The sequence below is a fragment of the Nerophis lumbriciformis genome, linkage group LG18 (assembly GCF_033978685.3).
Source record: "Nerophis lumbriciformis linkage group LG18, RoL_Nlum_v2.1, whole genome shotgun sequence".
Taxonomy (NCBI): Eukaryota; Metazoa; Chordata; class Actinopteri; order Syngnathiformes; family Syngnathidae; genus Nerophis; species Nerophis lumbriciformis.
This window is the reverse complement of record NC_084565.2, coordinates 7,131,171-7,156,637: the sequence shown is the minus strand read 5'-3', so window position 1 is coordinate 7,156,637 and position 25,467 is coordinate 7,131,171. Positions and strand designations below refer to the sequence as shown.

The 25,467-nt window shown below is 39.0% G+C and overlaps 1 protein-coding gene across 9 annotated transcripts in view; it reads right to left on the bottom strand.

The window, feature by feature from the left end:
- herc2 (HECT and RLD domain containing E3 ubiquitin protein ligase 2) overlaps positions 1-25,124 on the bottom strand; it is a 362,023-nt gene extending 336,899 nt beyond the window's left edge. For all 9 annotated transcript variants that reach the window (XM_072915066.1, XM_072915069.1, XM_072915071.1 and 6 more), the window contains exons 1-2: positions 25,004-25,124; positions 4,748-4,847 (exon numbers count right to left, since the gene is read on the bottom strand). In XM_072915066.1, coding sequence (XP_072771167.1) covers positions 4,748-4,819 — 72 coding nt within the window. In that variant the 5' untranslated portion in view covers positions 4,820-4,847; positions 25,004-25,124. The remainder of the gene's footprint in view (positions 1-4,747; positions 4,848-25,003) is intronic.
- Between the last annotated feature and the right edge of the window lie 343 nt (positions 25,125-25,467).

The following is a 25,467-nucleotide window of genomic DNA, read 5'->3' as shown; positions in this document are numbered from 1 at the left end:
TTCCTGTGTGTAGTGTTTTAGTTCTTGTCTTGCACTCCTATTTTAATGGATTTTTCTCTTTTTTTGGTATTTTCCTGTAGCAGTTTCATGTCTTCCTTAAACGCTATTCCCCGCACCTGCTTTGTTTTAGCAATCAAGACTACTTAAGTTGTTTTTATCCTTCTTTGTGGGGACATTGTTTATTGTCATGTACGGATGTACTTTGGGGACGCCGTCTTTGCTCCACAGTAAGTCTTTGCTGTCGTCCAGCATTCTGTTTCTGTTTACTTTGCAGCCAGTTCAGTTTTAGTTTTGTTCTGCATAGCCTTCCCTAAGCTTCAATGCCTTTTCTTAGGGGCGCTCACCTTTTGTTTATTTTTGGTTTAAGCATTAGATACATTTTTACCTGCATGCTGCCTCCCGCTGTTTCCGACATCTACAAAGCAATTAGCTACCTGCTGCCACCTACTGATATGGAAGAGTATTACACGGTTACTCTGCCGAGCTCTAGACAGCACCGACACTCAACAACAACACATAATTCGCAGACTATAATTACTGGTTTGCAAAAAATATTTTTAACCCAAACAGGTGAAAACACTGATGTAGACCACCAGGAAGTGTTTAAATGTAGAAAAAAAATCATAATATGACCCCTTTAATGCGCCTTATAATCCGGTGTGCCCCATGGTCTGAAAAATTCGGTACTGCCGTATTTACCACACATTGATCTATTTAAACACTTTATGTAGCTTGTAGTTACAACTTCCAACAGTAGATGGCATTAAAACTCTTGATTCCTGACACAGCTCACATACGCCTGGTCTGCCAGAGAATAAAAAGACATGGCGTTGCAAATTTACCGTCACTATTTTAGGTATTCACAACCTTTCGGATGATATTTTTCAAAACTGACTCTGTTGGAGACGAAGGAGGAAACAACACTCGTTTCAACATGCAGCCTTTTCTGCTTTGTGACCCTCCCCCATCCTTGAGCACAACAAGACAGTTCATGGGAAGGGGTGCTCCATTAATATCATACCCAGAATTGGCAACAATAAATCAGATTACATTAAAAATACATTTTACAACCTTTTTTTTTTTTTTTTTTTAATAAATGGAGGGAGATTACCCGCACTGTGCTGTGGGCAGGTTGGGGTAAGCAAATCAAGTGCTCTTTTTCTCCTAAGTACTGTGCTGTAAAGCCAGTCGGTGTGGGACACAGGTGTCAAAATCAAGGCCCGGTGGCCAAATCTGGTCCGCAACATAATTTTACATGGCCCATGAAATAATATGTATTTGTTAAGTACTTTATTCTTCTTACTAAATGTATTCGCTCTTTCCATTTTGACAGAAAAAATTCAACATTACCATTATATAATCATACTTTGAATATTAATTTCTGTTGAAATAAAAATACTACTTTAAATATCTGCTTGACTCATAATCTCAACGCAAGTTATCCATCCAATTGTACAAAAATGACCACATTAAAAAACTGGTAAGTTGGTCACCAAACTTTTACCGGAAAAAAAACAATGGTGTAGTTTTTACGTTTAAGGTAATTCACCGTAAAAACAACAATCATAGATTTTACCGTAAAAAACAGTGGTAACGTTTTCCCCATTCACAGTAATTCACCGTAAAAACAATTGTAGATTTTACAATAAAAAATAGTGATATTGTTTTTCCATATATAGTAATTCACCCTAAAAACAACCATAGATGTTACCATTAAAAAAATATGTTTTTCCATTTGCAGTAATTCACCGTAAAAAAAACAACATACATTTTACCGTAAAAAATGTTTTACCACTTACAGTAATTCACACTAAAAAAGGATTGTAGATTTTACCGTAAAATAATAGTGATATTGTGTTAATATCAAAACGGCAGCACAGTTTTTTTACAGTAAAAAACTGGCAGCTCAGCCAGAATTTTACTGTAAAATGTACTTTTTTTTTTTTTTTTTTACATGATTAAAAAATGTTTTTTCACGGTTAAATTCTTGCCGAGCTGCCAGTTTTTTCACAGTAAAAACAATTGCATATGCTTTGGTGTATTACTGTTAATATCAGAAGGTACCACAATTTTTACAGTAAAAAAACTGGCAGCTCAGTTGCCAGAATTTTACTGTAAAATTTACAGTGCTTTTTCTTTCGTTTCTTTTTTTACATGACTAAAATAAAATGTTCGCAGTAAAATTCTGGCTGAGCTGGCAGTTTTTTACGGTAAAAACTGCATATTTTACGGTGTATTACTGTTAATATCAAAACGACAGCACAGTTTCTTTACTGTAAAAAAACTGGCAGCTCAGCCGTTTAACTGTAAAATGTACTGGGTTTTTTTTACATCCATCCATCCATCCATCCATCTTCTTCCGCTTATCCGAGGTCGGGTCGCGGGGGCAGCAGCCTAAGCAGGGAAGCCCAGACATGACTAAAAAAAAAATGTTCACTGTAAATTTCTTGCTGAGCTGCCAGTTCTTTACAGTAAAAACAATTGCATAATTTATGGTGTGGTACTGTTAGAATCAAAACGGTACCACAATTTTTACAGTAATAAAAACTGGTAGCTCAGTTGCCAGAATTTTACTGTAAAATTCACTGTCCTTTTTTTTTTTACATAAATAGAAAAATGTTTCTTTACTGTAAAATTCTGGCTGAGTTGCCTTTTTTTTTTTTACAAAAAGGCCCTGCATATTTTACGATGTGTTACTGTTAATATCAAAACTGGCAGCTCAGCCGTTTAACTGTAAAATGTACTGTTTTTTTTTACATAACTTAAAAAAAAATGTTCACTGTAAATTTCTTGCTGAGCTGCCAGTTCTTTACAGTAAAAACAATTGCATAATTTATGGTGTGGTACCGTTAAAATCAAAACGGTACCACAGTTTTTACAGTAATAAAAACTGGTAGCTCAGTTGCCAGAATTTTACTGTAAAATTCACTGTTCTTTTTTTTTTTTTTTTACATAAATAGAAAAATGTTTTTTACTGTAAAATTCTGGCTGAGTTGCCTTTTTTTTTTTTTTTTACAAAAAAGCCCTGCATATTTTACGGTGTGTTACTGTTAATATCAAAACTGTAGCACAGTCTTTAAGAGTATAAACTGGCAGCTCAGTAGCCATAATTTTACTGTAATATTTACTGTGTTTTTTGTTTTTTTTACATGACTAAAAAAAGGGTTTTTTACTGTAAAACTGGCTGAGCAGCCAGTTTTCTAACTGTCTGAGCTGCCTTTTTTTTTTTTTTTTTTTACAAAAGAAACCCTGCATATTTTACGGTGTGGTACCGTTAAAAATCACAACTGTAGCACAGTTTTACAGAAAAAAACTGGCAGCTCAATTGCCAGAATTTTACTGTAAAATTTACTGTGCTTTTTTTTTTTTTTTTTTTTTTTTTTTTTTTTTTACACGAATAGAAAAACATTTTACAGTAAAATTCTGGCTGAGCTGCCAGTTTTTTACTGTAAAAACAACTGCATATTTTACGGTGTATTACTGTTAATATTAAAACGGCAGCACAGTTTCTTTACAGTAAAAAACTGGCTGCTCAGCCAGAATTTTACTGTAAAATTTACTGTGCTTTTTTTTTTTTTTTTTTACATGACTAGAAAAATTAATGACTGGATGATAGAAAAATGTTTAGGTTTTTTTTTACGGTAAAAGTCTGGCTGAGCTACCAGGTTTTTTTTTACAATAAAAACAACTGCATATTTTATGGTGTGGTAACATTAAAATCAAAACTGTATTACAGTTTTTACAGCAAAAAACTGGCAGCTCAGCCAGAATTTTACTGTAAAATTTACTGGCTTTTTTTACAGGACTAAAAAAAATGTTCACGGTAAAATTCTTGCTGAACTGCCAGGTTTTTTTTAACAGTAAAAACATTTGCATAATGTATGGTGTGGTACCGTTAAAATCAAAACAGTACCAGTTTTTACAGTAAAAAAAACTTGTAGCTCAGTTGCCAGAATTTTACCGTAAAATTCACTGTTCTTTTTTTTTTTTTTTACAAAAATAGAAAAACATTTTTTCATGGTAAAATTCTGTCTGAGCTGCCAGTTTTTTTTACAGTAAAAACAACTGCATACTTTATGGTGTGATACCTTTAAAATTAAAACGGTACCACAGTAAAATTAGGGCAACTGAGCTGCCAGTTTTTTTACTGTAAAATTTACTGTGCTGTTTTTTTTTTTTAACATGACTAGAAAGATGTTTTTTTACTGTAAAATTCTGGCTGAGCTGCCTTTTTTCTTTTTTTTACAAAAAAAACCTGCATATTTCACTGTGTATTACTGTTAATATCAAAACCGTAGCACAGTTTTTAAGAGTAAAACCTGGCAGCTCAGTAGCCATAATTTTACTGTAAAATGTACTGTTTTTTTTAACATGACTAAAACAAATGTTTTTTTACTGTAAAATTGGCTGAGCAGCCAGTTTTCTACAGTAAAAATAACTGCATATTTTACAGTGTATTACTGTTAATCGTTACCACAAAAAAACAGCTTTTTCCATTTGGAGTAAAATACTGTAAAAAACACAGTAAATGTCACAATTTTACCGTAAAATGTTCTTTTAAATCATAAGTCAAGCAGATAAAAAGTATTTTTTCTATTTTAACAAGAAAATGTATGACAATATATTTTTAGCATGATGAGTAACATGTGATTGCGTGCAGTAAGTGTATGAAAAAGGATCAACATTTACATGCAGTAAGAAACAATGAGGTACTTGGCGTCTGAGGGAAAGTTCCTCCACCACGCACCTGTAAGTCCACCTTCAGCCATTTGTCGTGAAACCTCTGCTGAGCGTCCAGGGTGAACGATGGAGAGGCCATCTTCCCCGCTCCTCTCCTGACTGCCAGCCTGCAGGAAACAAGGACAGGAAGAAGAAGGTGAAGCACCAGTATCGGCGGAAACAAGTTCCATGAACACTGTCAAAAAAAATATCACTTCATATTCTCTACTGCTTGCTAGGGTTACCATATCTGAGTTGTTGTGTCAGGCAGGAAAACAATTACCACTCCACCTCCACTTAAAGAAAGGCATAAGTCTGTTCACTCTTAAATTGCACACTACAATAACATCACATGATGTGAAATGATTTGTGCGACTGTCACACTATAAAATGATGTTGAGAGCCACTTTAAAAATATGTGGCGGGCTGCAATAGAATGTTGTGGTGGGCCGCAATCAGGTGACATGGAGAACCACATTAAAAATATGTGGCGGGCTGCAATAGAATGCTGTAGTAGGCCACTGGAAAAATGTGGCGGGTCATGTTAAAATGATGTGACTGGCCATTTTAAAAAGATGTGACGGACCACATAAAATGATTTGGCTGGCCACTTTAAAAATATGTGACAGGCCACATAAATGATGTGGAGGGCCATTTTTTAAAAAGGTGGCGGCGTCACATTAAGAAATGCGACTTGGCCACATAAAATGATGTGGCGAGTCACATTAAAATGACGTGAAGGGTCACATTAAAATGGTGTGACAGGCCACTTAAATGATGTGGAGGGTCACGTTTAAAAAATGTGGCGGGTCACATTAAAATGATGTGGCTGGCCACTTTAAAAAGATGTGACGGGCCACATAAAATGATTTGGTTGGCCACTTTAAAAATATGTGACAGGCCACATGAAATGATGTGGAGGGCCATTTTTTTTTAAATGTGGCGGCGTCACATTAAGAAATGCGACTTGGCCACATAAATTATGTAGCGAGTCACATTAAAATGACGTGAAGGGTCACATTAAAATGGTGTGACAGGCCACTTAAATGATGTGGAGGGTCACGTTTAAAAAATGTGGCGGGTCACATTAAAATGATGTGGCTGGCTACTTTAAAAGGATGTGACGGCCACATAAAATTATTTGGTTGGGAATTTTAAAAATATGTGACAGGCCACATAAATGATGTGGAGGGCCATTTTTTAAAAAGGTGGCGGCGTCACATTAAGAAATGCGACTTGGCCACATAAAATGATGTGGCGAGTCACATTAAAATGACGTGAAGGGTCACATTAAAATGGTGTGACAGGCCACTTAAATGATGTGGAGGGTCACGTTTAAAAAATGTGGCGGGTCACATTAAAATGATGTGGCTGGCCACTTTAAATTATTTGGTTGGTCACTTTAAAAATATGTGACAGGCCACATGAAATTATGTGGAGGGCCATTTTTTTTTAAATGTGGCGGCGTCACATTAAGAAATGCGACTTGGCCACATAAATTATGTAGCGAGTCACATTAAAATGACGTGAAGGGTCACATTAAAATGGCGTGACAGGCCACTTAAATGATGTGGAGGGTCACGTTTAAAAAATGTGGCGGGTCACATTAAAATTATGTGGCTGGCCACTTTAAAAAGATGTGAAGGGCCACATAAATTATTTGGTTGGCCACTTTAAAAATATGTGACAGGCCATATAAAATTATGTGGAGGGCTATTTTTTTTAAAAGGTGGCGGCGTCACATTAAGAAAAGCGACTTGGCCACATAAAATGATGTGGCGAGTCACATTAAAATGACGTGAAGGGTCACATTAAAATGGTGTGACAGGACACTTAAATGATGTGAAGGGCCACATTTAAAAAAATGTGGCGGTCACATTAAAATTATGTGGCTGGCTACTTTAAAAGGATGTGACGGCCACATAAAATTATTTGGTTGGGAATTTTAAAAATATGTGACAGGCCACATAAATGATGTGGAGGGCCATTTTTTAAAAAGGTGGCGGCGTCACATTAAGAAATGCGACTTGGCCACATAAAATGATGTGGCGAGTCACATTAAAATGACGTGAAGGGTCACATTAAAATGGTGTGACAGGCCACTTAAATGATGTGGAGGGTCACGTTTAAAAAATGTGGCGGGTCACATTAAAATGATGTGGCTGGCCACTTTAAAAAGATGTGACGGGCCACATAAAATGATTTGGTTGGCCACTTTAAAAATATGTGACAGGCCACATGAAATGATGTGGAGGGCCATTTTTTTTAAAATGTGGCGGCGTCACATTAAGAAATGCGACTTGGCCACATAAATTATGTAGCGGGCCATTTTTTAAAAAGGTGGCGGCGTCACATTAAGAAATGCGACTTGGCCACATAAAATGATGTGGCGAGTCACATTAAAATGACGTGAAGGGTCACATTAAAATGGTGTGACAGGCCACTTAAATGATGTGGAGGGTCACGTTTAAAAAATGTGGCGGGTCACATTAAAATGATGTGGCTGGTCACTTTAAAAAGATGTGACGGGCCACATAAAATGATTTGGTTGGCCACTTTAAAAATATGTGACAGGCCACATAAATGATGTGGAGGGCCATTTTTTTTTAAATGTGGCGGCGTCACATTAAGAAATGCGACTTGGCCACATAAATTATGTAGCGAGTCACATTAAAATGACGTGAAGGGTCACATTAAAATGGTGTGACAGGCCACTTAAATGATGTGGAGGGTCACGTTTAAAAAATGTGGCGGGTCACATTAAAATGATGTGGCTGGCCACTTTAAAAAGATGTGAAGGGCCACATAAATTATTTGGTTGGCCACTTTAAAAATATGTGACAGGCCATATAAAATTATGTGGAGGGCTATTTTTTTTAAAAGGTGGCGGCGTCACATTAAGAAATGTGACGTGAAGGGTCACGTTAAAATGGTGTGACAGGCCACTTCAATGATGTGGAGGGCCACATTTAAAAAATGTGGCGGGTCACATTAAAATGACGTGGCTGGCCACTTTAAAAAGATGTGACGGGCCACATAAAATTATTTGGTTGGGAATTTTAAAAATATGTGACAGGCCACATAAATGATGTGGAGGGCCATTTTTTAAAAAGGTGGCGGCGTCACATTAAGAAATGCGACTTGGCCACATAAAATGATGTGGCGAGTCACATTAAAATGACGTGAAGGGTCACATTAAAATGGTGTGACAGGCCACTTAAATGATGTGGAGGGTCACGTTTAAAAAATGTGGCGGGTCACATTAAAATGATGTGGCTGGCCACTTTAAAAAGATGTGACGGGCCACATAAAATGATTTGGTTGGCCACTTTAAAAATATGTGACAGGCCACATAAATGATGTGGAGGGCCATTTTTTTTTAAATGTGGCGGCGTCACATTAAGAAATGCGACTTGGCCACATAAATTATGTAGCGAGTCACATTAAAATGACGTGAAGGGTCACATTAAAATGGTGTGACAGGCCACTTAAATGATGTGGAGGGTCACGTTTAAAAAATGTGGCGGGTCACATTAAAATTATGTGGCTGGCCACTTTAAAAAGATGTGAAGGGCCACATAAATTATTTGGTTGGCCACTTTAAAAATATGTGACAGGCCATATAAAATTATGTGGAGGGCTATTTTTTTTAAAAGGTGGCGGCGTCACATTAAGAAAAGCGACTTGGCCACATAAAATGATGTGGCGAGTCACATTAAAATGACGTGAAGGGTCACATTAAAATGGTGTGACAGGCCACTTAAATGATGTGAAGGGCCACATTTAAAAAAATGTGGCGGTCACATTAAAATTATGTGGCTGGCTACTTTAAAAGGATGTGACGGCCACATAAAATTATTTGGTTGGGAATTTTAAAAATATGTGACAGGCCACATAAATGATGTGGAGGGCCATTTTTTAAAAAGGTGGCGGCGTCACATTAAGAAATGCGACTTGGCCACATAAAATGATGTGGCGAGTCACATTAAAATGACGTGAAGGGTCACATTAAAATGGTGTGACAGGCCACTTAAATGATGTGGAGGGTCACGTTTAAAAAATGTGGCGGGTCACATTAAAATGATGTGGCTGGCCACTTTAAAAAGATGTGACGGGCCACATAAAATGATTTGGTTGGCCACTTTAAAAATATGTGACAGGCCACATAAATGAAGTGGAGGGCCATTTTTTTTAAAATGTGGCGGCGTCACATTAAGAAATGCGACTTGGCCACATAAATTATGTAGCGAGTCACATTAAAATGACGTGAAGGGTCACATTAAAATGGTGTGACAGGCCACTTAAATGATGTGGAGGGTCACATTTAAAAAATGTGGCTGGCCACTTTAAAAAGATGTGAAGGGCCACATAAATTATTTGGTTGGCCACTTTAAAAATATGTGACAGGCCATATAAAATTATGTGGAGGGCTATTTTTTTTAAAAGGTGGCGGCGTCACATTAAGAAATGTGACGTGAAGGGTCACGTTAAAATGGTGTGACAGGCCACTTAAATGATGTGGAGGGCCACATTTAAAAAATGTGGCGGGTCACATTAAAATGATGTGGCTGGCCACTTTAAAAAGATGTGACGGGCCACATAAAATTATTTGGTTGGGAATTTTAAAAATATGTGACAGGCTACGTAAAATGATGTGGAGGGCCATTTTTTAAAAAATGTGACAGGCCATATAAAATTATGTGGAGGGCTATATTTTTTTTTTAAATGTGGCGGCGTCACATTAAGAAATGTGACGTGAAGGGTCACGTTAAAATGGTGTGACAGGCCACTTAAATGATGTGGAGGGTCACATTTAAAAAATGTGGCGGGTCACATTAAAATGACGTGGCTGGCCAGTTTAAAAAGATGTGAAGGGCCACATAAATTATTTGGTTGGCCACTTTAAAAATATGTGACAGGCCATATAAAATTATGTGGAGGGCTATTTTTTTTAAAAGGTGGCGGCGTCACATTAAGAAATGTGACGTGAAGGGTCACGTTAAAATGGTGTGACAGGCCACTTAAATGATGTGGAGGGCCACATTTAAAAAATGTGGCGGGTCACATTGAAATGACGTGGCTGGCCACTTTAAAAAGATGTGACGGGCCACATAAAATTATTTGGTTGGGAATTTTAAAAATATGTGACAGGCTACGTAAAATGATGTGGAGGGCCATTTTTAAAAAAATGTGACAGGCCATATAAAATTATGTGGAGGGCTATATTTTTTTTTTAAATGTGGCGGCGTCACATTAAGAAATGTGACGTGAAGGGTCACGTTAAAATGGTGTGACAGGCCACTTAAATGATGTGGAGGGTCACATTTAAAAAATGTGGCGGGTCACATTAAAATGACGTGGCTGGCCACTTTAAAAAGATGTGACGGGCCACATAAAATTATTTGGTTGGGAATTTTAAAAATATGTGACAGGCCACATAAATGATGTGGAGGGCCATTTTTTAAAAAGGTGGCGGCGTCACATTAAGAAATGCGACTTGGCCACATAAAATGATGTGGCGAGTCACATTAAAATGACGTGAAGGGTCACATTAAAATGGTGTGAGAGGCCACTTAAATGATGTGGAGGGTCACGTTTAAAAAATGTGGCGGGTCACATTAAAATGATGTGGCTGGCCACTTTAAAAAGATGTGACGGGCCACATAAAATGATTTGGTTGGCCACTTTAAAAATATGTGACAGGCCACATAAATGATGTGGAGGGCCATTTTTTTTTAAATGTGGCGGCGTCACATTAAGAAATGCGACTTGGCCACATAAATTATGTAGCGAGTCACATTAAAATGACGTGAAGGGTCACATTAAAATGGTGTGACAGGCCACTTAAATGATGTGGAGGGTCACGTTTAAAAAATGTGGCGGGTCACATTAAAATTATGTGGCTGGCCACTTTAAAAAGATGTGAAGGGCCACATAAATTATTTGGTTGGCCACTTTAAAAATATGTGACAGGCCATATAAAATTATGTGGAGGGCTATTTTTTTTAAAAGGTGGCGGCGTCACATTAAGAAAAGCGACTTGGCCACATAAAATGATGTGGCGAGTCACATTAAAATGACGTGAAGGGTCACATTAAAATGGTGTGACAGGCCACTTAAATGATGTGAAGGGCCACATTTAAAAAAATGTGGCGGTCACATTAAAATTATGTGGCTGGCTACTTTAAAAGGATGTGACGGCCACATAAAATTATTTGGTTGGGAATTTTAAAAATATGTGACAGGCCACATAAATGATGTGGAGGGCCATTTTTTAAAAAGGTGGCGGCGTCACATTAAGAAATGCGACTTGGCCACATAAAATGATGTGGCGAGTCACATTAAAATGACGTGAAGGGTCACATTAAAATGGTGTGACAGGCCACTTAAATGATGTGGAGGGTCACGTTTAAAAAATGTGGCGGGTCACATTAAAATGATGTGGCTGGCCACTTTAAAAAGATGTGAAGGGCCACATAAATTATTTGGTTGGCCACTTTAAAAATATGTGACAGGCCACATGAAATGATGTGGAGGGCCATTTTTTTTAAAATGTGGCGGCGTCACATTAAGAAATGCGACTTGGCCACATAAATTATGTAGCGAGTCACATTAAAATGACGTGAAGGGTCACATTAAAATGGTGTGACAGGCCACTTAAATGATGTGGAGGGTCACGTTTAAAAAATGTGGCGGGTCACATTAAAATGATGTGGCTGGCCAATTTAAAAAGATGTGAAGGGCCACATAAATTATTTGGTTGGCCACTTTAAAAATATGTGACAGGCCATATAAAATTATGTGGAGGGCTATTTTTTTTTAAAGGTGGCGGCGTCACATTAAGAAATGTGACGTGAAGGGTCACGTTAAAATGGTGTGACAGGCCACTTCAATGATGTGGAGGGCCACATTTAAAAAATGTGGCGGGTCACATTAAAATGACGTGGCTGGCCACTTTAAAAAGATGTGACGGGCCACATAAAATTATTTGGTTGGGAATTTTAAAAATATGTGACAGGCCACATAAATGATGTGGAGGGCCATTTTTTAAAAAGGTGGCGGCGTCACATTAAGAAATGCGACTTGGCCACATAAATTATGTAGCGAGTCACATTAAAATGACGTGAAGGGTCACATTAAAATGGTGTGACAGGCCACTTAAATGATGTGGAGGGTCACGTTTAAAAAATGTGGCGGGTCACATTAAAATTATGTGGCTGGCCACTTTAAAAAGATGTGAAGGGCCACATAAATTATTTGGTTGGCCACTTTAAAAATATGTGACAGGCCATATAAAATTATGTGGAGGGCTATTTTTTTTAAAAGGTGGCGGCGTCACATTAAGAAATGTGACGTGAAGGGTCACGTTAAAATGGTGTGACAGGCCACTTAAATGATGTGGAGGGCCACATTTAAAAAATGTGGCGGGTCACATTAAAATGATGTGGCTGGCCACTTTAAAAAGATGTGACGGGCCACATAAAATTATTTGGTTGGGAATTTTAAAAATATGTGACAGGCTACGTAAAATGATGTGGAGGGCCATTTTTTAAAAAATGTGACAGGCCATATAAAATTATGTGGAGGGCTATATTTTTTTTTTAAATGTGGCGGCGTCACATTAAGAAATGTGACGTGAAGGGTCACGTTAAAATGGTGTGACAGGCCACTTAAATGATGTGGAGGGTCACATTTAAAAAATGTGGCGGGTCACATTAAAATGACGTGGCTGGCCAGTTTAAAAAGATGTGAAGGGCCACATAAATTATTTGGTTGGCCACTTTAAAAATATGTGACAGGCCATATAAAATTATGTGGAGGGCTATTTTTTTTAAAAGGTGGCGGCGTCACATTAAGAAATGTGACGTGAAGGGTCACGTTAAAATGGTGTGACAGGCCACTTAAATGATGTGGAGGGCCACATTTAAAAAATGTGGCGGGTCACATTAAAATGACGTGGCTGGCCACTTTAAAAAGATGTGACGGGCCACATAAAATTATTTGGTTGGGAATTTTAAAAATATGTGACAGGCTACGTAAAATGATGTGGAGGGCCATTTTTTAAAAAATGTGACAGGCCATATAAAATTATGTGGAGGGCTATATTTTTTTTTTAAATGTGGCGGCGTCACATTAAGAAATGTGACGTGAAGGGTCACGTTAAAATGGTGTGACAGGCCACTTAAATGATGTGGAGGGTCACATTTAAAAAATGTGGCGGGTCACATTAAAATGACGTGGCTGGCCAGTTTAAAAAGATGTGAAGGGCCACATAAATTATTTGGTTGGCCACTTTAAAAATATGTGACAGGCCATATAAAATTATGTGGAGGGCTATTTTTTTTAAAAGGTGGCGGCGTCACATTAAGAAATGTGACGTGAAGGGTCACGTTAAAATGGTGTGACAGGCCACTTAAATGATGTGGAGGGCCACATTTAAAAAATGTGGCGGGTCACATTAAAATGACGTGGCTGGCCACTTTAAAAAGATGTGACGGGCCACATAAAATTATTTGGTTGGGAATTTTAAAAATATGTGACAGGCTACGTAAAATGATGTGGAGGGCCATTTTTAAAAAAATGTGACAGGCCATATAAAATTATGTGGAGGGCTATATTTTTTTTTTAAATGTGGCGGCGTCACATTAAGAAATGTGACGTGAAGGGTCACGTTAAAATGGTGTGACAGGCCACTTAAATGATGTGGAGGGTCACATTTAAAAAATGTGGCGGGTCACATTAAAATGACGTGGCTGGCCAGTTTAAAAAGATGTGACGGGCCACATAAAATTATTTGGTTGGGAATTTTAAAAATATGTGACAGGCTACGTAAAATGATGTGGAGGGCCATTTTTTTTTTAAATGTGGCGGTGTCATTTTAAGAAATGTGACTCGCCACATAAAATGATGTGGCGAGTCACATTAAAATGACGTGAAGGGTCACATTAAAATGGTGTGATAGGCCACATAAAATTATGTGGACGGCCATTTTTTAAAATATGTCGAGTCACATTAAAATTATGTGACTGACCACATAGCATTATTTGGCGAGTCACATTAAAAGGATGTGACTAACCACATAAAATTATTTGGCGGATCACATAAAATGATGTGGCGAGTCACATTAAAATGATGTGACAGGCCACATAAATTTATGTGAAGGGCTAATTTAAAAAAACGTGGCGGGGTCACATTAAGAAATGCGACTTGGTCACATTAAAATGACGTGAAGGGTCACATTAAAATGATGTGACCAACCACATAAAATTATTTGGTGAGTCACATTAAAACATACCTGCCAACTTTTGAAATCAGAAAAACCTAGTAGCCAGGGTCCAGGGGCCGCAGGCCCCGGTAGGTCCAGGACAAAGTCCTGGTGGGGGGTTCAGGCTTCGCCCCCCGACGCAAAATGATTATTAGCATTCAGACAGGTTAAAATGTTGCTAAAACCATCACTTTTCTATCAGTTACAGTGACTTTTCAAAACAAAAATATTACAGCAAAAATCATATGGGTTGATTGACATGTTTATTCTGTAAGCTAACTTCAATAGTTTGAAATTATTTTGACAGTTAATGCCAGTTATCCTGTCAACCTTTCACAAGACTTCAATTTGTTAATTGAAAGTATAAACAGTATAAACACTTTTTACAGTAAACAAATGGTAAAACAGTACTAAACAATTCCATTAAAAAAAAAATTGGTGTCATTATTAACTTTCTGTCCAAGCTTGTATAATCTACTGCCTTGTTCAATTGTATAAAATATTCTGTGCCTAAAATTCACATTTCTATCACAATTATCATACTGTAAACATGGTAAGCTAACTTCATTAAAATTAATAGTCCTGTCAATAGCATGGAATTACAATTCAAATGTAGTTTTTTTGTAAGCCTTTCAAAAGAATTCAAAATATGAAAAATTAATGAAAATTAATTTAAGCCATCAGACACTTGAAAAGTGGCACATCACATCTCTAATGTAATCATTTTAACTTTTCAACAGAAATAGCACTGCAAAAATATTAAGGACATACTTCTGTATTTTGGTAGTTATGATGTCAACATTTAACAAGATTTCTTCAACTTGGACTTGAAAGCATAAATAGTATAAACACTTTTAACAGTATAACAGTACTAAACAATTCCAATAGATAACATTGGTGTCATTACCTTTTTGTGGCTAAAATCCGAAAAACGTTGAAAGTTTTCCACTTGTATCACTAGCAACGGCATTAGACTTGTGTTTTTTTGTCCCAACGTGGTCTTTTACATGCTAATTCCTCCGTGTCCGATCGAAAAATCTTGTCTGCACAAGGTGCAATTCGCGTAGTTTTCACCCTTTTTGGAACGGATAATTATTCCCGGATAGGCTTTTGAATATTCTTCACGGAATGACTGCAGTTTTCTTTTCAGTTTAAGACTCGTTTGCGATTTTTCTCCGGCTGATTCCATGATCGTTCGCTCGTTTGGAAACAATGGCAACAGGTGCCTCGTGCTTGGCAGCGGTGCTATAAATAGCCTCGCGCATTTTAAAAAAATATTTTTTTTAAATTAATGAAAAACCGTATTTTTTATCACTGCAACCGTAACCCGGAATAGGTTGATGAAAACCGTACTAATTACGGGAAAACCGGAGTAGTTGGCAGGTATGTTAAAATGATGTGGTGGGCCACATAAAATGATTTGGCGGACCACATAAAATTATGTGGAGAGTCACATTAAAATTACGTGAAGGGGGTCACATTAAAATGATGTGGCTGGACACTTTAAAAAGATGTGACGGGCTACATGAAATGATTTGGCGAGTCACGTTAAAATTATATGGTGGGCCATATAAAATGACGTGGCGAGTCACATTAAAATGATATGGGGGGTTACATTACAATGATATGGAGGGTCACATTAAATTGATATGGCTGGCCACGTGACGGACCACATGAAATGATTTGGCGAGTGACATAATGACATGGCGGGCCACATAAAAGGACGTGACGGATCACATAAAATTATATGACGACCCACATTAAAATGACGTGGAGAGTCACATTTAAAGGGTGTGGCTGGCCACATTAAAAATATGTGACTGACCACAAAATTATTTGGCGAGTCACATTAAAATTATATGGCGGGCCACATAAAATGATTTGGTGGACCACATAAAATTATGTGGCGAGTCACATTAAAATGACGTGGAAGGTCACATTAAAATGACGTGGCGGGACATTTTAAAAAGATGCGACTGACCACAAAATAATTTGGCGAGTCACATAAAATGATTTGGCGGACCACATACAATTATGTGGTGAGTCACATTAAAATGATGCGGCTGGTTGCTTTAAAAAGATGTGACGGGCCACTTGAAATGATTTGGCGGGCCACATAAAAGGACATGAACAATCACATAAAATGACGTGGCGAGTCACATTAAAATGATATGGAGGGTCACATTAAAATGATTTGGCTGGCCACTTTAAAATTATGTGACTGACCACAAAATGATTTGGCGAGTCACATTAAAATATGGCAGACCACATAAAATGATTTGGCGGACAACATAAAATTATGTGTCGAGTCACGTTAAAATGATGTGGCTGGCCAATTTAAAAAGATCTGACACACCACATAAAATGATTTGGCGAGTCACAATAAAAAGATGTGGCGAACCACATTTAGATGATGTGGCCGACCACGTTAGAATTAAGTGGCGGGCCACATAAATGATTTGGCGAGTCGCGTTAAAATGATACGGCTGGCCATCATTAAAAAAGATGTGACGGGCCACATGAAATGATTTGGCGAGTGACATAATGATATGGCTACCTAAAATGATTTGGTGGACCACATAAAATAATGTGACGAGTCACATTAAAATGATGTGTAGGGTCACATTTAAATGATGTGGCTGGTCACTTTAAAAAGATGTGACGGACCACATAAAATTATTTGGCGAGTCACAATAAAAAGATGTGGCGGACCACATTTAAATGATGTGGCCGACCACGTTAGAATTAAGTGGCGGGCCACATAAAATGATTTGGCAAGTCACATTAAATTGACACGGAGGGTCACATTAAGATGACACGGAGGGTCACATTAAGATGACACGGAGGGTCACATTAAAATGACATGGAGGGTCACATTAAAATGATACGGAAGGTCACATTAAGATGACACGGAGGGTCACATTAAAAAGATGTGACGGGCTACATGAAATGATTTGGGGAGTGTCATTAAAATGATGTGGTGGGCCATGTAAAATAACGTGGTGAGTCACATTAAAATGATACTAAAATGACACGGAGGGTCACATTAAAATGACACGGAGGGTCACATTAAGATGACACGGAGGGTCACATTAAGATGACACGGAGGGTCACATTAAAATGATACGGAATGTCACATTAAGATGACATGGAGGGTCACATTAAAATGACACGGAGGGTCACATTAAAAAGATGTGACGGGCTACATGAAATGATTTGGGGAGTGTCATTGAAATGATGTGGTGGGCCATGTAAAATAACGTGGTGAGTCACATTAAAATGATACTAAAATGACACGGAGGGTCACATTAAAATGACACGGAGGGTCACATTAAGATGACACGGAGGGTCACATTAAGATGACACGGAGGGTCACATTAAAATGATACGGAAGGTCACATTAAGATGACATGGAGGGTCACATTAAAATGACACGGAGGGTCACATTAAAAAGATGTGACGGGCTACATGAAATGATTTGGGGAGTGTCATTAAAATGACGTAGTGGGCCATGTAAAATAACGTGGCGAGTCACATTAAAATGATACAGAGGGTCACATTAAGATGACACGGAGGGTCACATTAAAATGACGCGGAGGGTCACATTAAAATGATACGGAGGGTCACATTAAGATGACATGGAGGGTCACATTAAAATGACACGGAGGGTCACATTAAAAAAATGTGACGGGCCACATGAAATGATTTGGGGAGTGTCATTAAAATGACGTGGCGAGTCACATTAAAATGACACGGAGGGTCACATTAAAATAACGTGGCGAGTCACATTAAAATGACACGGAGGGTCACATTAAAATGACACGGAGGGTCACATTAAAATGACACGGGGGGTCACATTAAAATAACATGGCGAGTCACATTAAAATGACACGGAGGGTCACATTAAAATAACGTGGCGAGTCACATTAAAATGACACGGAGGGTCACATTAAAATGACACGGAGGGTCACATTAAAATGACACGGAGGGTCACATTAAAATAACGTGGCGAGTCACATTAAAATGACACGGAGGGTCACATTAAGATGACACGGAGGGTCACATTAAAATGATACGGAAGGTCACATTAAGATGACATGGAGGGTCACATTAAAATGACACGGAGGGTCACATTAAAAAGATGTGACGGGCTACATGAAATGATTTGGGGAGTGTCATTAAAATGACGTAGTGGGCCATGTAAAATAACGTGGCGAGTCACATTAAAATGATACAGAGGGTCACATTAAGATGACACGGAGGGTCACATTAAAATGACGCGGAGGGTCACATTAAAATGATACGGAGGGTCACATTAAGATGACATGGATGGTCACATTAAAAAAATGTGACGGGCCACATGAAATGATTTGGGGAGTGTCATTAAAATGACGTGGCGAGTCACATTAAACTGACACGGAGGGTCACATTAAAATGACACGGAGGGTCACATTAAAATGACACGGGGGGTCACATTAAAATAACGTGGCGAGTCACATTAAAATGACACGGAGGGTCACATTAAAATGACACGGAGGGTCACATTAAAATAACGTGGCGAGTCACATTAAAATGACACGGAGGGTCACATTAAAATGACACGGAGGGTCACATTAAAATGACACAGAGGGTCACATTAAAATAACATGGCGAGTCACATTAAAATGACACGGAGGGTCACATTAAAATGACACGGAGGGTCACATTGAAATGACACGGAGGGTCACATTAAGATGACATGGAGGGTCACATTAAAATAACGTGGCGAGTCACATTAAAATGACACGGAGGGTCACATTAAAATGACACGGAGGGTCACATTGAAATGACACGGAGGGTCACATTAAGATGACATGGAGGGTCACATTAAAATGACACTGAGGGTCACATTAAAAAGATGTGACGGGCTACATGAAATGATTTGGGGAGTGTCATTAAAATGACGTGGCCGGCCAAGTAAAATATTGTAGCGAGTCACATTAACATGGCATGGAGGGTCACATGAAAATGACAAGGTGGGTCACAGTAAAAAAAAATTATTTTTTTTAACAATTTTCACTTTTCGCCGGCGTTGTGTTAACTGTATTTTCCGGACAATAAGGTTGAGCTCACCCTCCTCAATGTTTTTAAAGCGTTGGAGGGAGTGAGAATGGTCTGAAATCGAAGATGTCAAGAAAAGCTGTCATTCTGTATGATTATAACCATGTGGCCATTTTGCTGTTAAACATCCCATGTACAAGCGAATGAAGGGCATTCTTACTCAACAGCCATACACCATAAACATCGCCAACACGGTCATAAACATGTGCCATATTGTGAAACCAAACCAAACAACAATGACAAACACATTCCGGGAGAATATTAGCACCGCAACACAACATAAACACAACAGAACAAATACCCAGAATTCCCTGCAGTGCCAACTCTTCCGGGACGCTACCCTATTTCATTTGGTACAGGGTGCAATTATAAGTCTGACCGGTAGATGGCAGTCAAACATAAGAGATAAGTCTCAAGTAAACACCAACATTTGATATGTTCCATGGAAAATATAGAACATTACACACGGCGCTCAAAAATCTATCAAATTGTTTTAGTAGTAAATGTATTAGTGCCATTTTTAATATAAAGTAGTGTAAAGTTCTTACTTATATCTGTCAGTAAACTCGCCATGAAAGTGCTAAAACATACCGGTGTCGTGAGTTTACATTATTCACCCAAGGAACTTTAGTTATTAGAGTTCCGGTCGGACGGTTTTTCACTGGACAAATTTGATGTGCTCCGTTGTTGATTGAAGTAAAGTCTGAATGTCATTAAAACAGTTAGCTCCATCTTTTGGCACTTCTGCCACTCCCGTCCTTGCACGCTACACCGCTACAACAAAGATGACGGTGAGAAGACGCTGTCGAGGGTGAGCCACGTAAATAAGACCGCCCACAAAACGGCGCATCCTAAAGCAACTGTCAGAAAGCTACTTAAAAATGGTCTATAAAATATCATCTATGCAACATTTTGACCAAAGAACCACCATCACATGTTATGTAGACCACAAAAGTTGTTTACATTCAGAAAAAAATTATAATAATATGACTCCTTTAAATGTGCCCTATAAGCCGGTGTGCCTTATATATGAAAGAAGATTAAAAATGTATGGGCAATGCGCCTTATAATCCGGTGCGCCCTATGGTCCGGAAAATACGGTATATTTTCCGGGTCAAATTATTAATTATTTATTATTGGTCGCCTTCAAAGGTAATGCACTTTCCGGTACGGTTTCTTAAATTTTGATTCGCCGAAAGTTTTATCGATCACAAATACTGCATTTGTATTCTTTTGTGTTGTTTTTTTTTTATGAATTAAGTAACGTTTATGACAACCTTTTCCCAAAACACAAAATAGAATGTGAGATATAACAGGATAATGCATACATTTATCATCTGTTTTCAAAAACGCTTACAAAAAAAGTGGGACCCCATAAATTTACCATGGGACCCCATTTTTATGACTTGATGGGGTCCCCATCTTGAAGATTCCTAGCACCAACACTGGTGTGGCACCTTGTTCAAATATCCAACATTTCAACGTGTTCTGTTCTCAATGAAGCTCTACACCCTCATCATAACGTGGAGTGTTATGTATAGAATATTCCCTGGACGGTGCTAATTGTAAACAGTCTGGTATTCACACTCGATCCTCTCATCGGGATCATTTGCAACGCCACGAAATATAATCGGATGTTGACGCTGGACACAAAAAACAACTAGGTTGCGTCTAAATTTAGTTGTTTTCATCCTTTAAGAAGAATGTCCCACTGCAGCAGCGTTGCACTTTTGAAACATAGGTGAGCTGATGTGCATTATGTGCATAATGCAGTGCATAATGTGCATATATGCAGTGCAAAAAATAGGTGAGCTGATGTGCATAATGTGTATTTATGTAGTGCAAAACATAGGTGAGCTGATGTGCATAATGTGCATATATGCAGTGCAAACCATAGGTGAGCTGATGTGCATAATGTGCATATATGCAGTGCAAAACAGGTGAGCTGATGTGCATAATGTGCATATATGCAGTGCAAAACAGGTGAGCTGATGTGCATGTGTATTTATGCAGTGCAAAACATAGGTGAGCTGATGTGCATTATGTGCATATATGCAGTGCAAAACAGGTGAGCTGATGTGCATTTATGCAGTGCAAAACATAGGTGAGCTGATGTGTATAATGTGCATATATGCAGTGCAAAACATAGATGAGCTGCTGTACATAATGTGCATATATGCAGTGCAAAACAGGTGAGCTGATGTGCATTTATGCAGTGCAAAACATAAGTGCGGTGATGTGCATAATGTGCATATATGCGGTGCAAAACAGGTGAGCTGATGTGCATGATGTGTATTTATGCAGTGCAAAACAGGTGAGCTGATGCGCATAATGTGTATTTATGCAGTGCAAAACATAAGTGAGCTGATGTGCATAATGTGTATTTATGCAGTGCAAAACAGGTGAGCTGATGTGCATGATGTGTATTTATGCAGTGCAAAACATAAGTGTGGTGATGTGCATATATGCAGTGCAAAACAGGTGAGCTGATGTGCATAATGTGCATATATGCAGTGCAAAAAATAGGTGAGCTGATGTGCATAATGTGCATATATGCAGTGCAAAACAGGTGAGCTGATGTGCATGATGTGTATTTATGCAGTGCAAAACATAGGTGAGCTGATGCGCATAATGTGTATTTATGCAGTGCAAAACATAAGTGAGCTGATGTGCATAATGTGCATACATGCAGTGCAAAACATAGGTGAGCTGATGTGTATAAGGTAAGGGTGTAACGGTACACAAAAATTTCGGTTCGGTACGTACCTCGGTTTAGAGGTCACGGTTCGGTTCATTTTCGGTACAGCAACAAACAACAAAATATACATTTTCTGGTTATTTATTTACCAAAATTTGTAAACAATGGCTTTATCATTTTAACATTGCTTTAAAATAGCTGTGTGTGTGATGGATGTGAGCCACCACTAGGCTCATCAGTGCAACAGCAGGCAGTCATGAATGCTAAGCATAACAATAACATACATATACACACAGGGTCCATTGCCAGGGTTCATGCAGTCAACATTTATAAAATAAAAACTAAATAAGATAAGGCTCAGAATTGGTTTCTTAACAAAACCTTTCTACATATAAAGTGCAACATTTCCACATATAAAGTGCAACATTAAACTGCTTCAAGTTGTTGCTCAGATTAAATAAAATGACAAAACGTGTCTTCTACATACTAAAAGTGCAACATTAAACAGTTTCAAGTCAACTCAGCCTCAGATTAATTTTTCTCCCTCCCCCCTCCCCAGCCTTTAACCCTGGTGACTTTCACTCAATTTTCATGTTTTTTGCCAGAAAAATCAGTTTATCCACATTGTTTGCAGAAAGAGCAGACCTGCTTGCAGTTACAATGTCTCCAGCTGTGGAAAATAGCCTTTCGCTGGGCACGGAGGTAGCAGGTATGGCAAGGTAGTCCCTGGCTAACTTGGCAGTAAGAGGATAAATGGGCTCATTGTTCTTCCACCATAGAAGTGGCTCAAAATCTAGTTTTTAATGCAATATGGTCTTAAATCTGCTGCTATAAAAACATTTGTTATTGCTTTAGCCCTGCCTGACTCGCCGAGGAGAAACTGCTTGAATGCGGTGGGGAGCTGTGTTTGTTCGTCTTTCTCTTCGTTGAAGCGATGTTATCCATTGCTGTATTGCACCGCGAAGCCGAAGTGTTCCCAAACGGGAGATCTTAACGAGGCAGGAGGGTCTTCCAACTCTGGCTTTTGCATGTTGTAGTAGCCCGGTCGTTGCTAGCATGCAGTGTGTTGTGCCTCAGTGTGCATTGTTTACACAACGTGCGTGCGCTACTTAACATGTCCGTGTGGAAACTCGTTCAGTACACCTCCGAACCGAACCGAACCCCCCGTACCGAAACGGTTCAATACAAATACACGTACCGTTACACCGTTAGTATAAGGTGTATTTATGCAGTGCAAAACATAGGTGAGCTGATGTGCATAATATGTATTTAAAGGCCTACTGAAACCCACTACTACCGACCACGCAGTCTGATAGTTTATATATCAATGATGAAATCTTAACATTGCAACACATGCCAATACGGCCGGGTTAGCTTACTAAAGTGCAATTTTAAATTTTGCGCGAAAAATCCTGCTGAAAACGTCTCGGTGTGATGATGTCAGCGCGTGACGTCACGGATTGTAGAGGACATTTTGGGACAGCATGGTGGCCAGCTATTAAGTCGTCTGTTTTCATCGCAAAATTCCACAGTATTCTGGACATCTGTGCTGGTGAATCTTTTGCAATTTGTTCAATGAACAATGGAGACAGCAAAGAAGAAAGCTGTACGTGGGAAGCGGTGTATTGCGGCAGGTGTTGTGCTGGATAACGCACCCCCGCCGTAGAATGCACCCCTTGACTGGTGTGCCGGATAACACAGCCGGTGTTTCATTGTTTACATTCCTGGAAGATGACAGTCAAGCTTTACCATTGGCCTGTGGAGAACTGGGACAACAGAGACTCTTACCAGGAGGACTTTGAGTTGGATACGCAGACGCGGTACCGTGAGTACGCATGCAGCTGCGGCTTCCAAACATTTGATCGCTTGCCCGTACGTGTGTGCCGCTATGTGCATGTCACGTACGTAACTTTGGGGACTTTGGGGAAATATATGTGCTGTATGAACTTTGGGGAGGTGAACGGTACTTTGGGCTGTGGGATTGAGTGTGTTGTGCAGGTGTTTGAGTTGTATTGGCGGGTTATATGGACGGGAGGGGGGGAGGTGTTTGTTATGCGGGATTAATTTGTGGCATATTAAATATAAGCCTGGTTGTGTTGTGGCTAATAGAGTATATATATGTCTTGTGTTTATTTACTGTTTTAGTTATTCCCAGCTGAATATCAGGTCCCATCCGCCTCTCACAGCATCTTCCCTATCTGAATCGCTCCCACTGCCCTCTAGTCCTTCACTCTCACTTTCCTCATCCACGAATCTTTCATCCTCGCTCAAATTAATGGGGAAATCGTTGCTTTCTCGGTCCGAATCGCTCTCGCTGCCGGTGGCCATGATTGTAAACAATGTGCGGATGTGAGGAGCTCCACAACCTGTGACGTCACGCTACTCGTCTGCTACTTCCGGTACAGGCAAGGCTTTTTTTTTTATCAGCGACCAAAAGTTGCGAACTTTATCGTCGATGTTCTCTACTAAATCCTTTCAGCAAAAATATGGCAATATCGCGAAATGATCAAGTATGACACATAGAATGGACCCGCTATCCCCGTTTACATAAGAAAATCGCATTTCAGTAGGCCTTTAAGCAGTGCAAAACATAGGTGAGCTGATGTGCATAATGTGTATTTATGCAGTGCAAAACATAGGTGAGCTGATGTGCATAATGTGTATTTATGCAGTGCAAAACATAGGTGAGCTGATGTGCATAATGTGTATTTATGCAGTGCAAAATATAGGTGAGCTGTTGTGCATAATGCATATTTATGCAGTGCAAAACATAGGTGAGCTGATGTGCATAATGTGCATATATGCAGTGCAAAATCACCCACTCGTGCCAAAGATAGATACATATGAAATGGATTTATGAATGCAAACATTATGTTCATGATGACATGACGATGGCATCATAAATGCTAGCTCACTGGGGCGCTGTTAACCTTGATAACAGTGCCGTGTACAACATATGCTGCCTCGCAGCAGCGAACAGCGCATTGACAACAACATTTGTGTCAATAATGCAGCAAAAAAACAGCATTAGCTTTAGCACTGCAGCTAATGCTAAAGTAGCTATCGTGCCTGCTGGAATATTAGCCACTGCTAGCTCCATGCTAACACTAGCTAGCGTCATCCTAGCCGGGGTGTACACACCTCCGAGGGGTGACACCACCCGAGAGCCAACATTTTAAACGAATACGACTTTCTATTGAGAAATATTTGTTTTTATTTACCTGCGGTCTCTTTTGACGTCGACCCCCGTTCCTTTCCGCGGCTATGCTGCATTAATAAGCATTTCCGCTTGATTGACAGGCAGCCGACAGTGAACCGAAGCGTGGAAACACATGACGTAGCCGCAACGGGGTTGCTCTATTACGTTTGTTTGTGGGCATTCGGAGACCGCGGAGGTGGGGTTTAAGGGGGTTCGCAGTCGACAGGGTTGCCGCTGCGCCGCCCGTACGACGTTGCCGGTGTTGAAAACGCGCGCTTCTTTGGAATAGAGGGCGGGACCTGTGGGAACCGAACAGAAAGGTGGGATCCGGGTGAAGTTAGTTAGTTGGTCAATTCACGAATGGAAATTAAAACAATGAAAAATTACTGTTTTATCTGAGTTCTATTTTAAAAAATGAAGACATTTGTTGGTGTCGTAGAGCAACATATCTACACCTAAAACGATTTGATTATAATCATATATTTC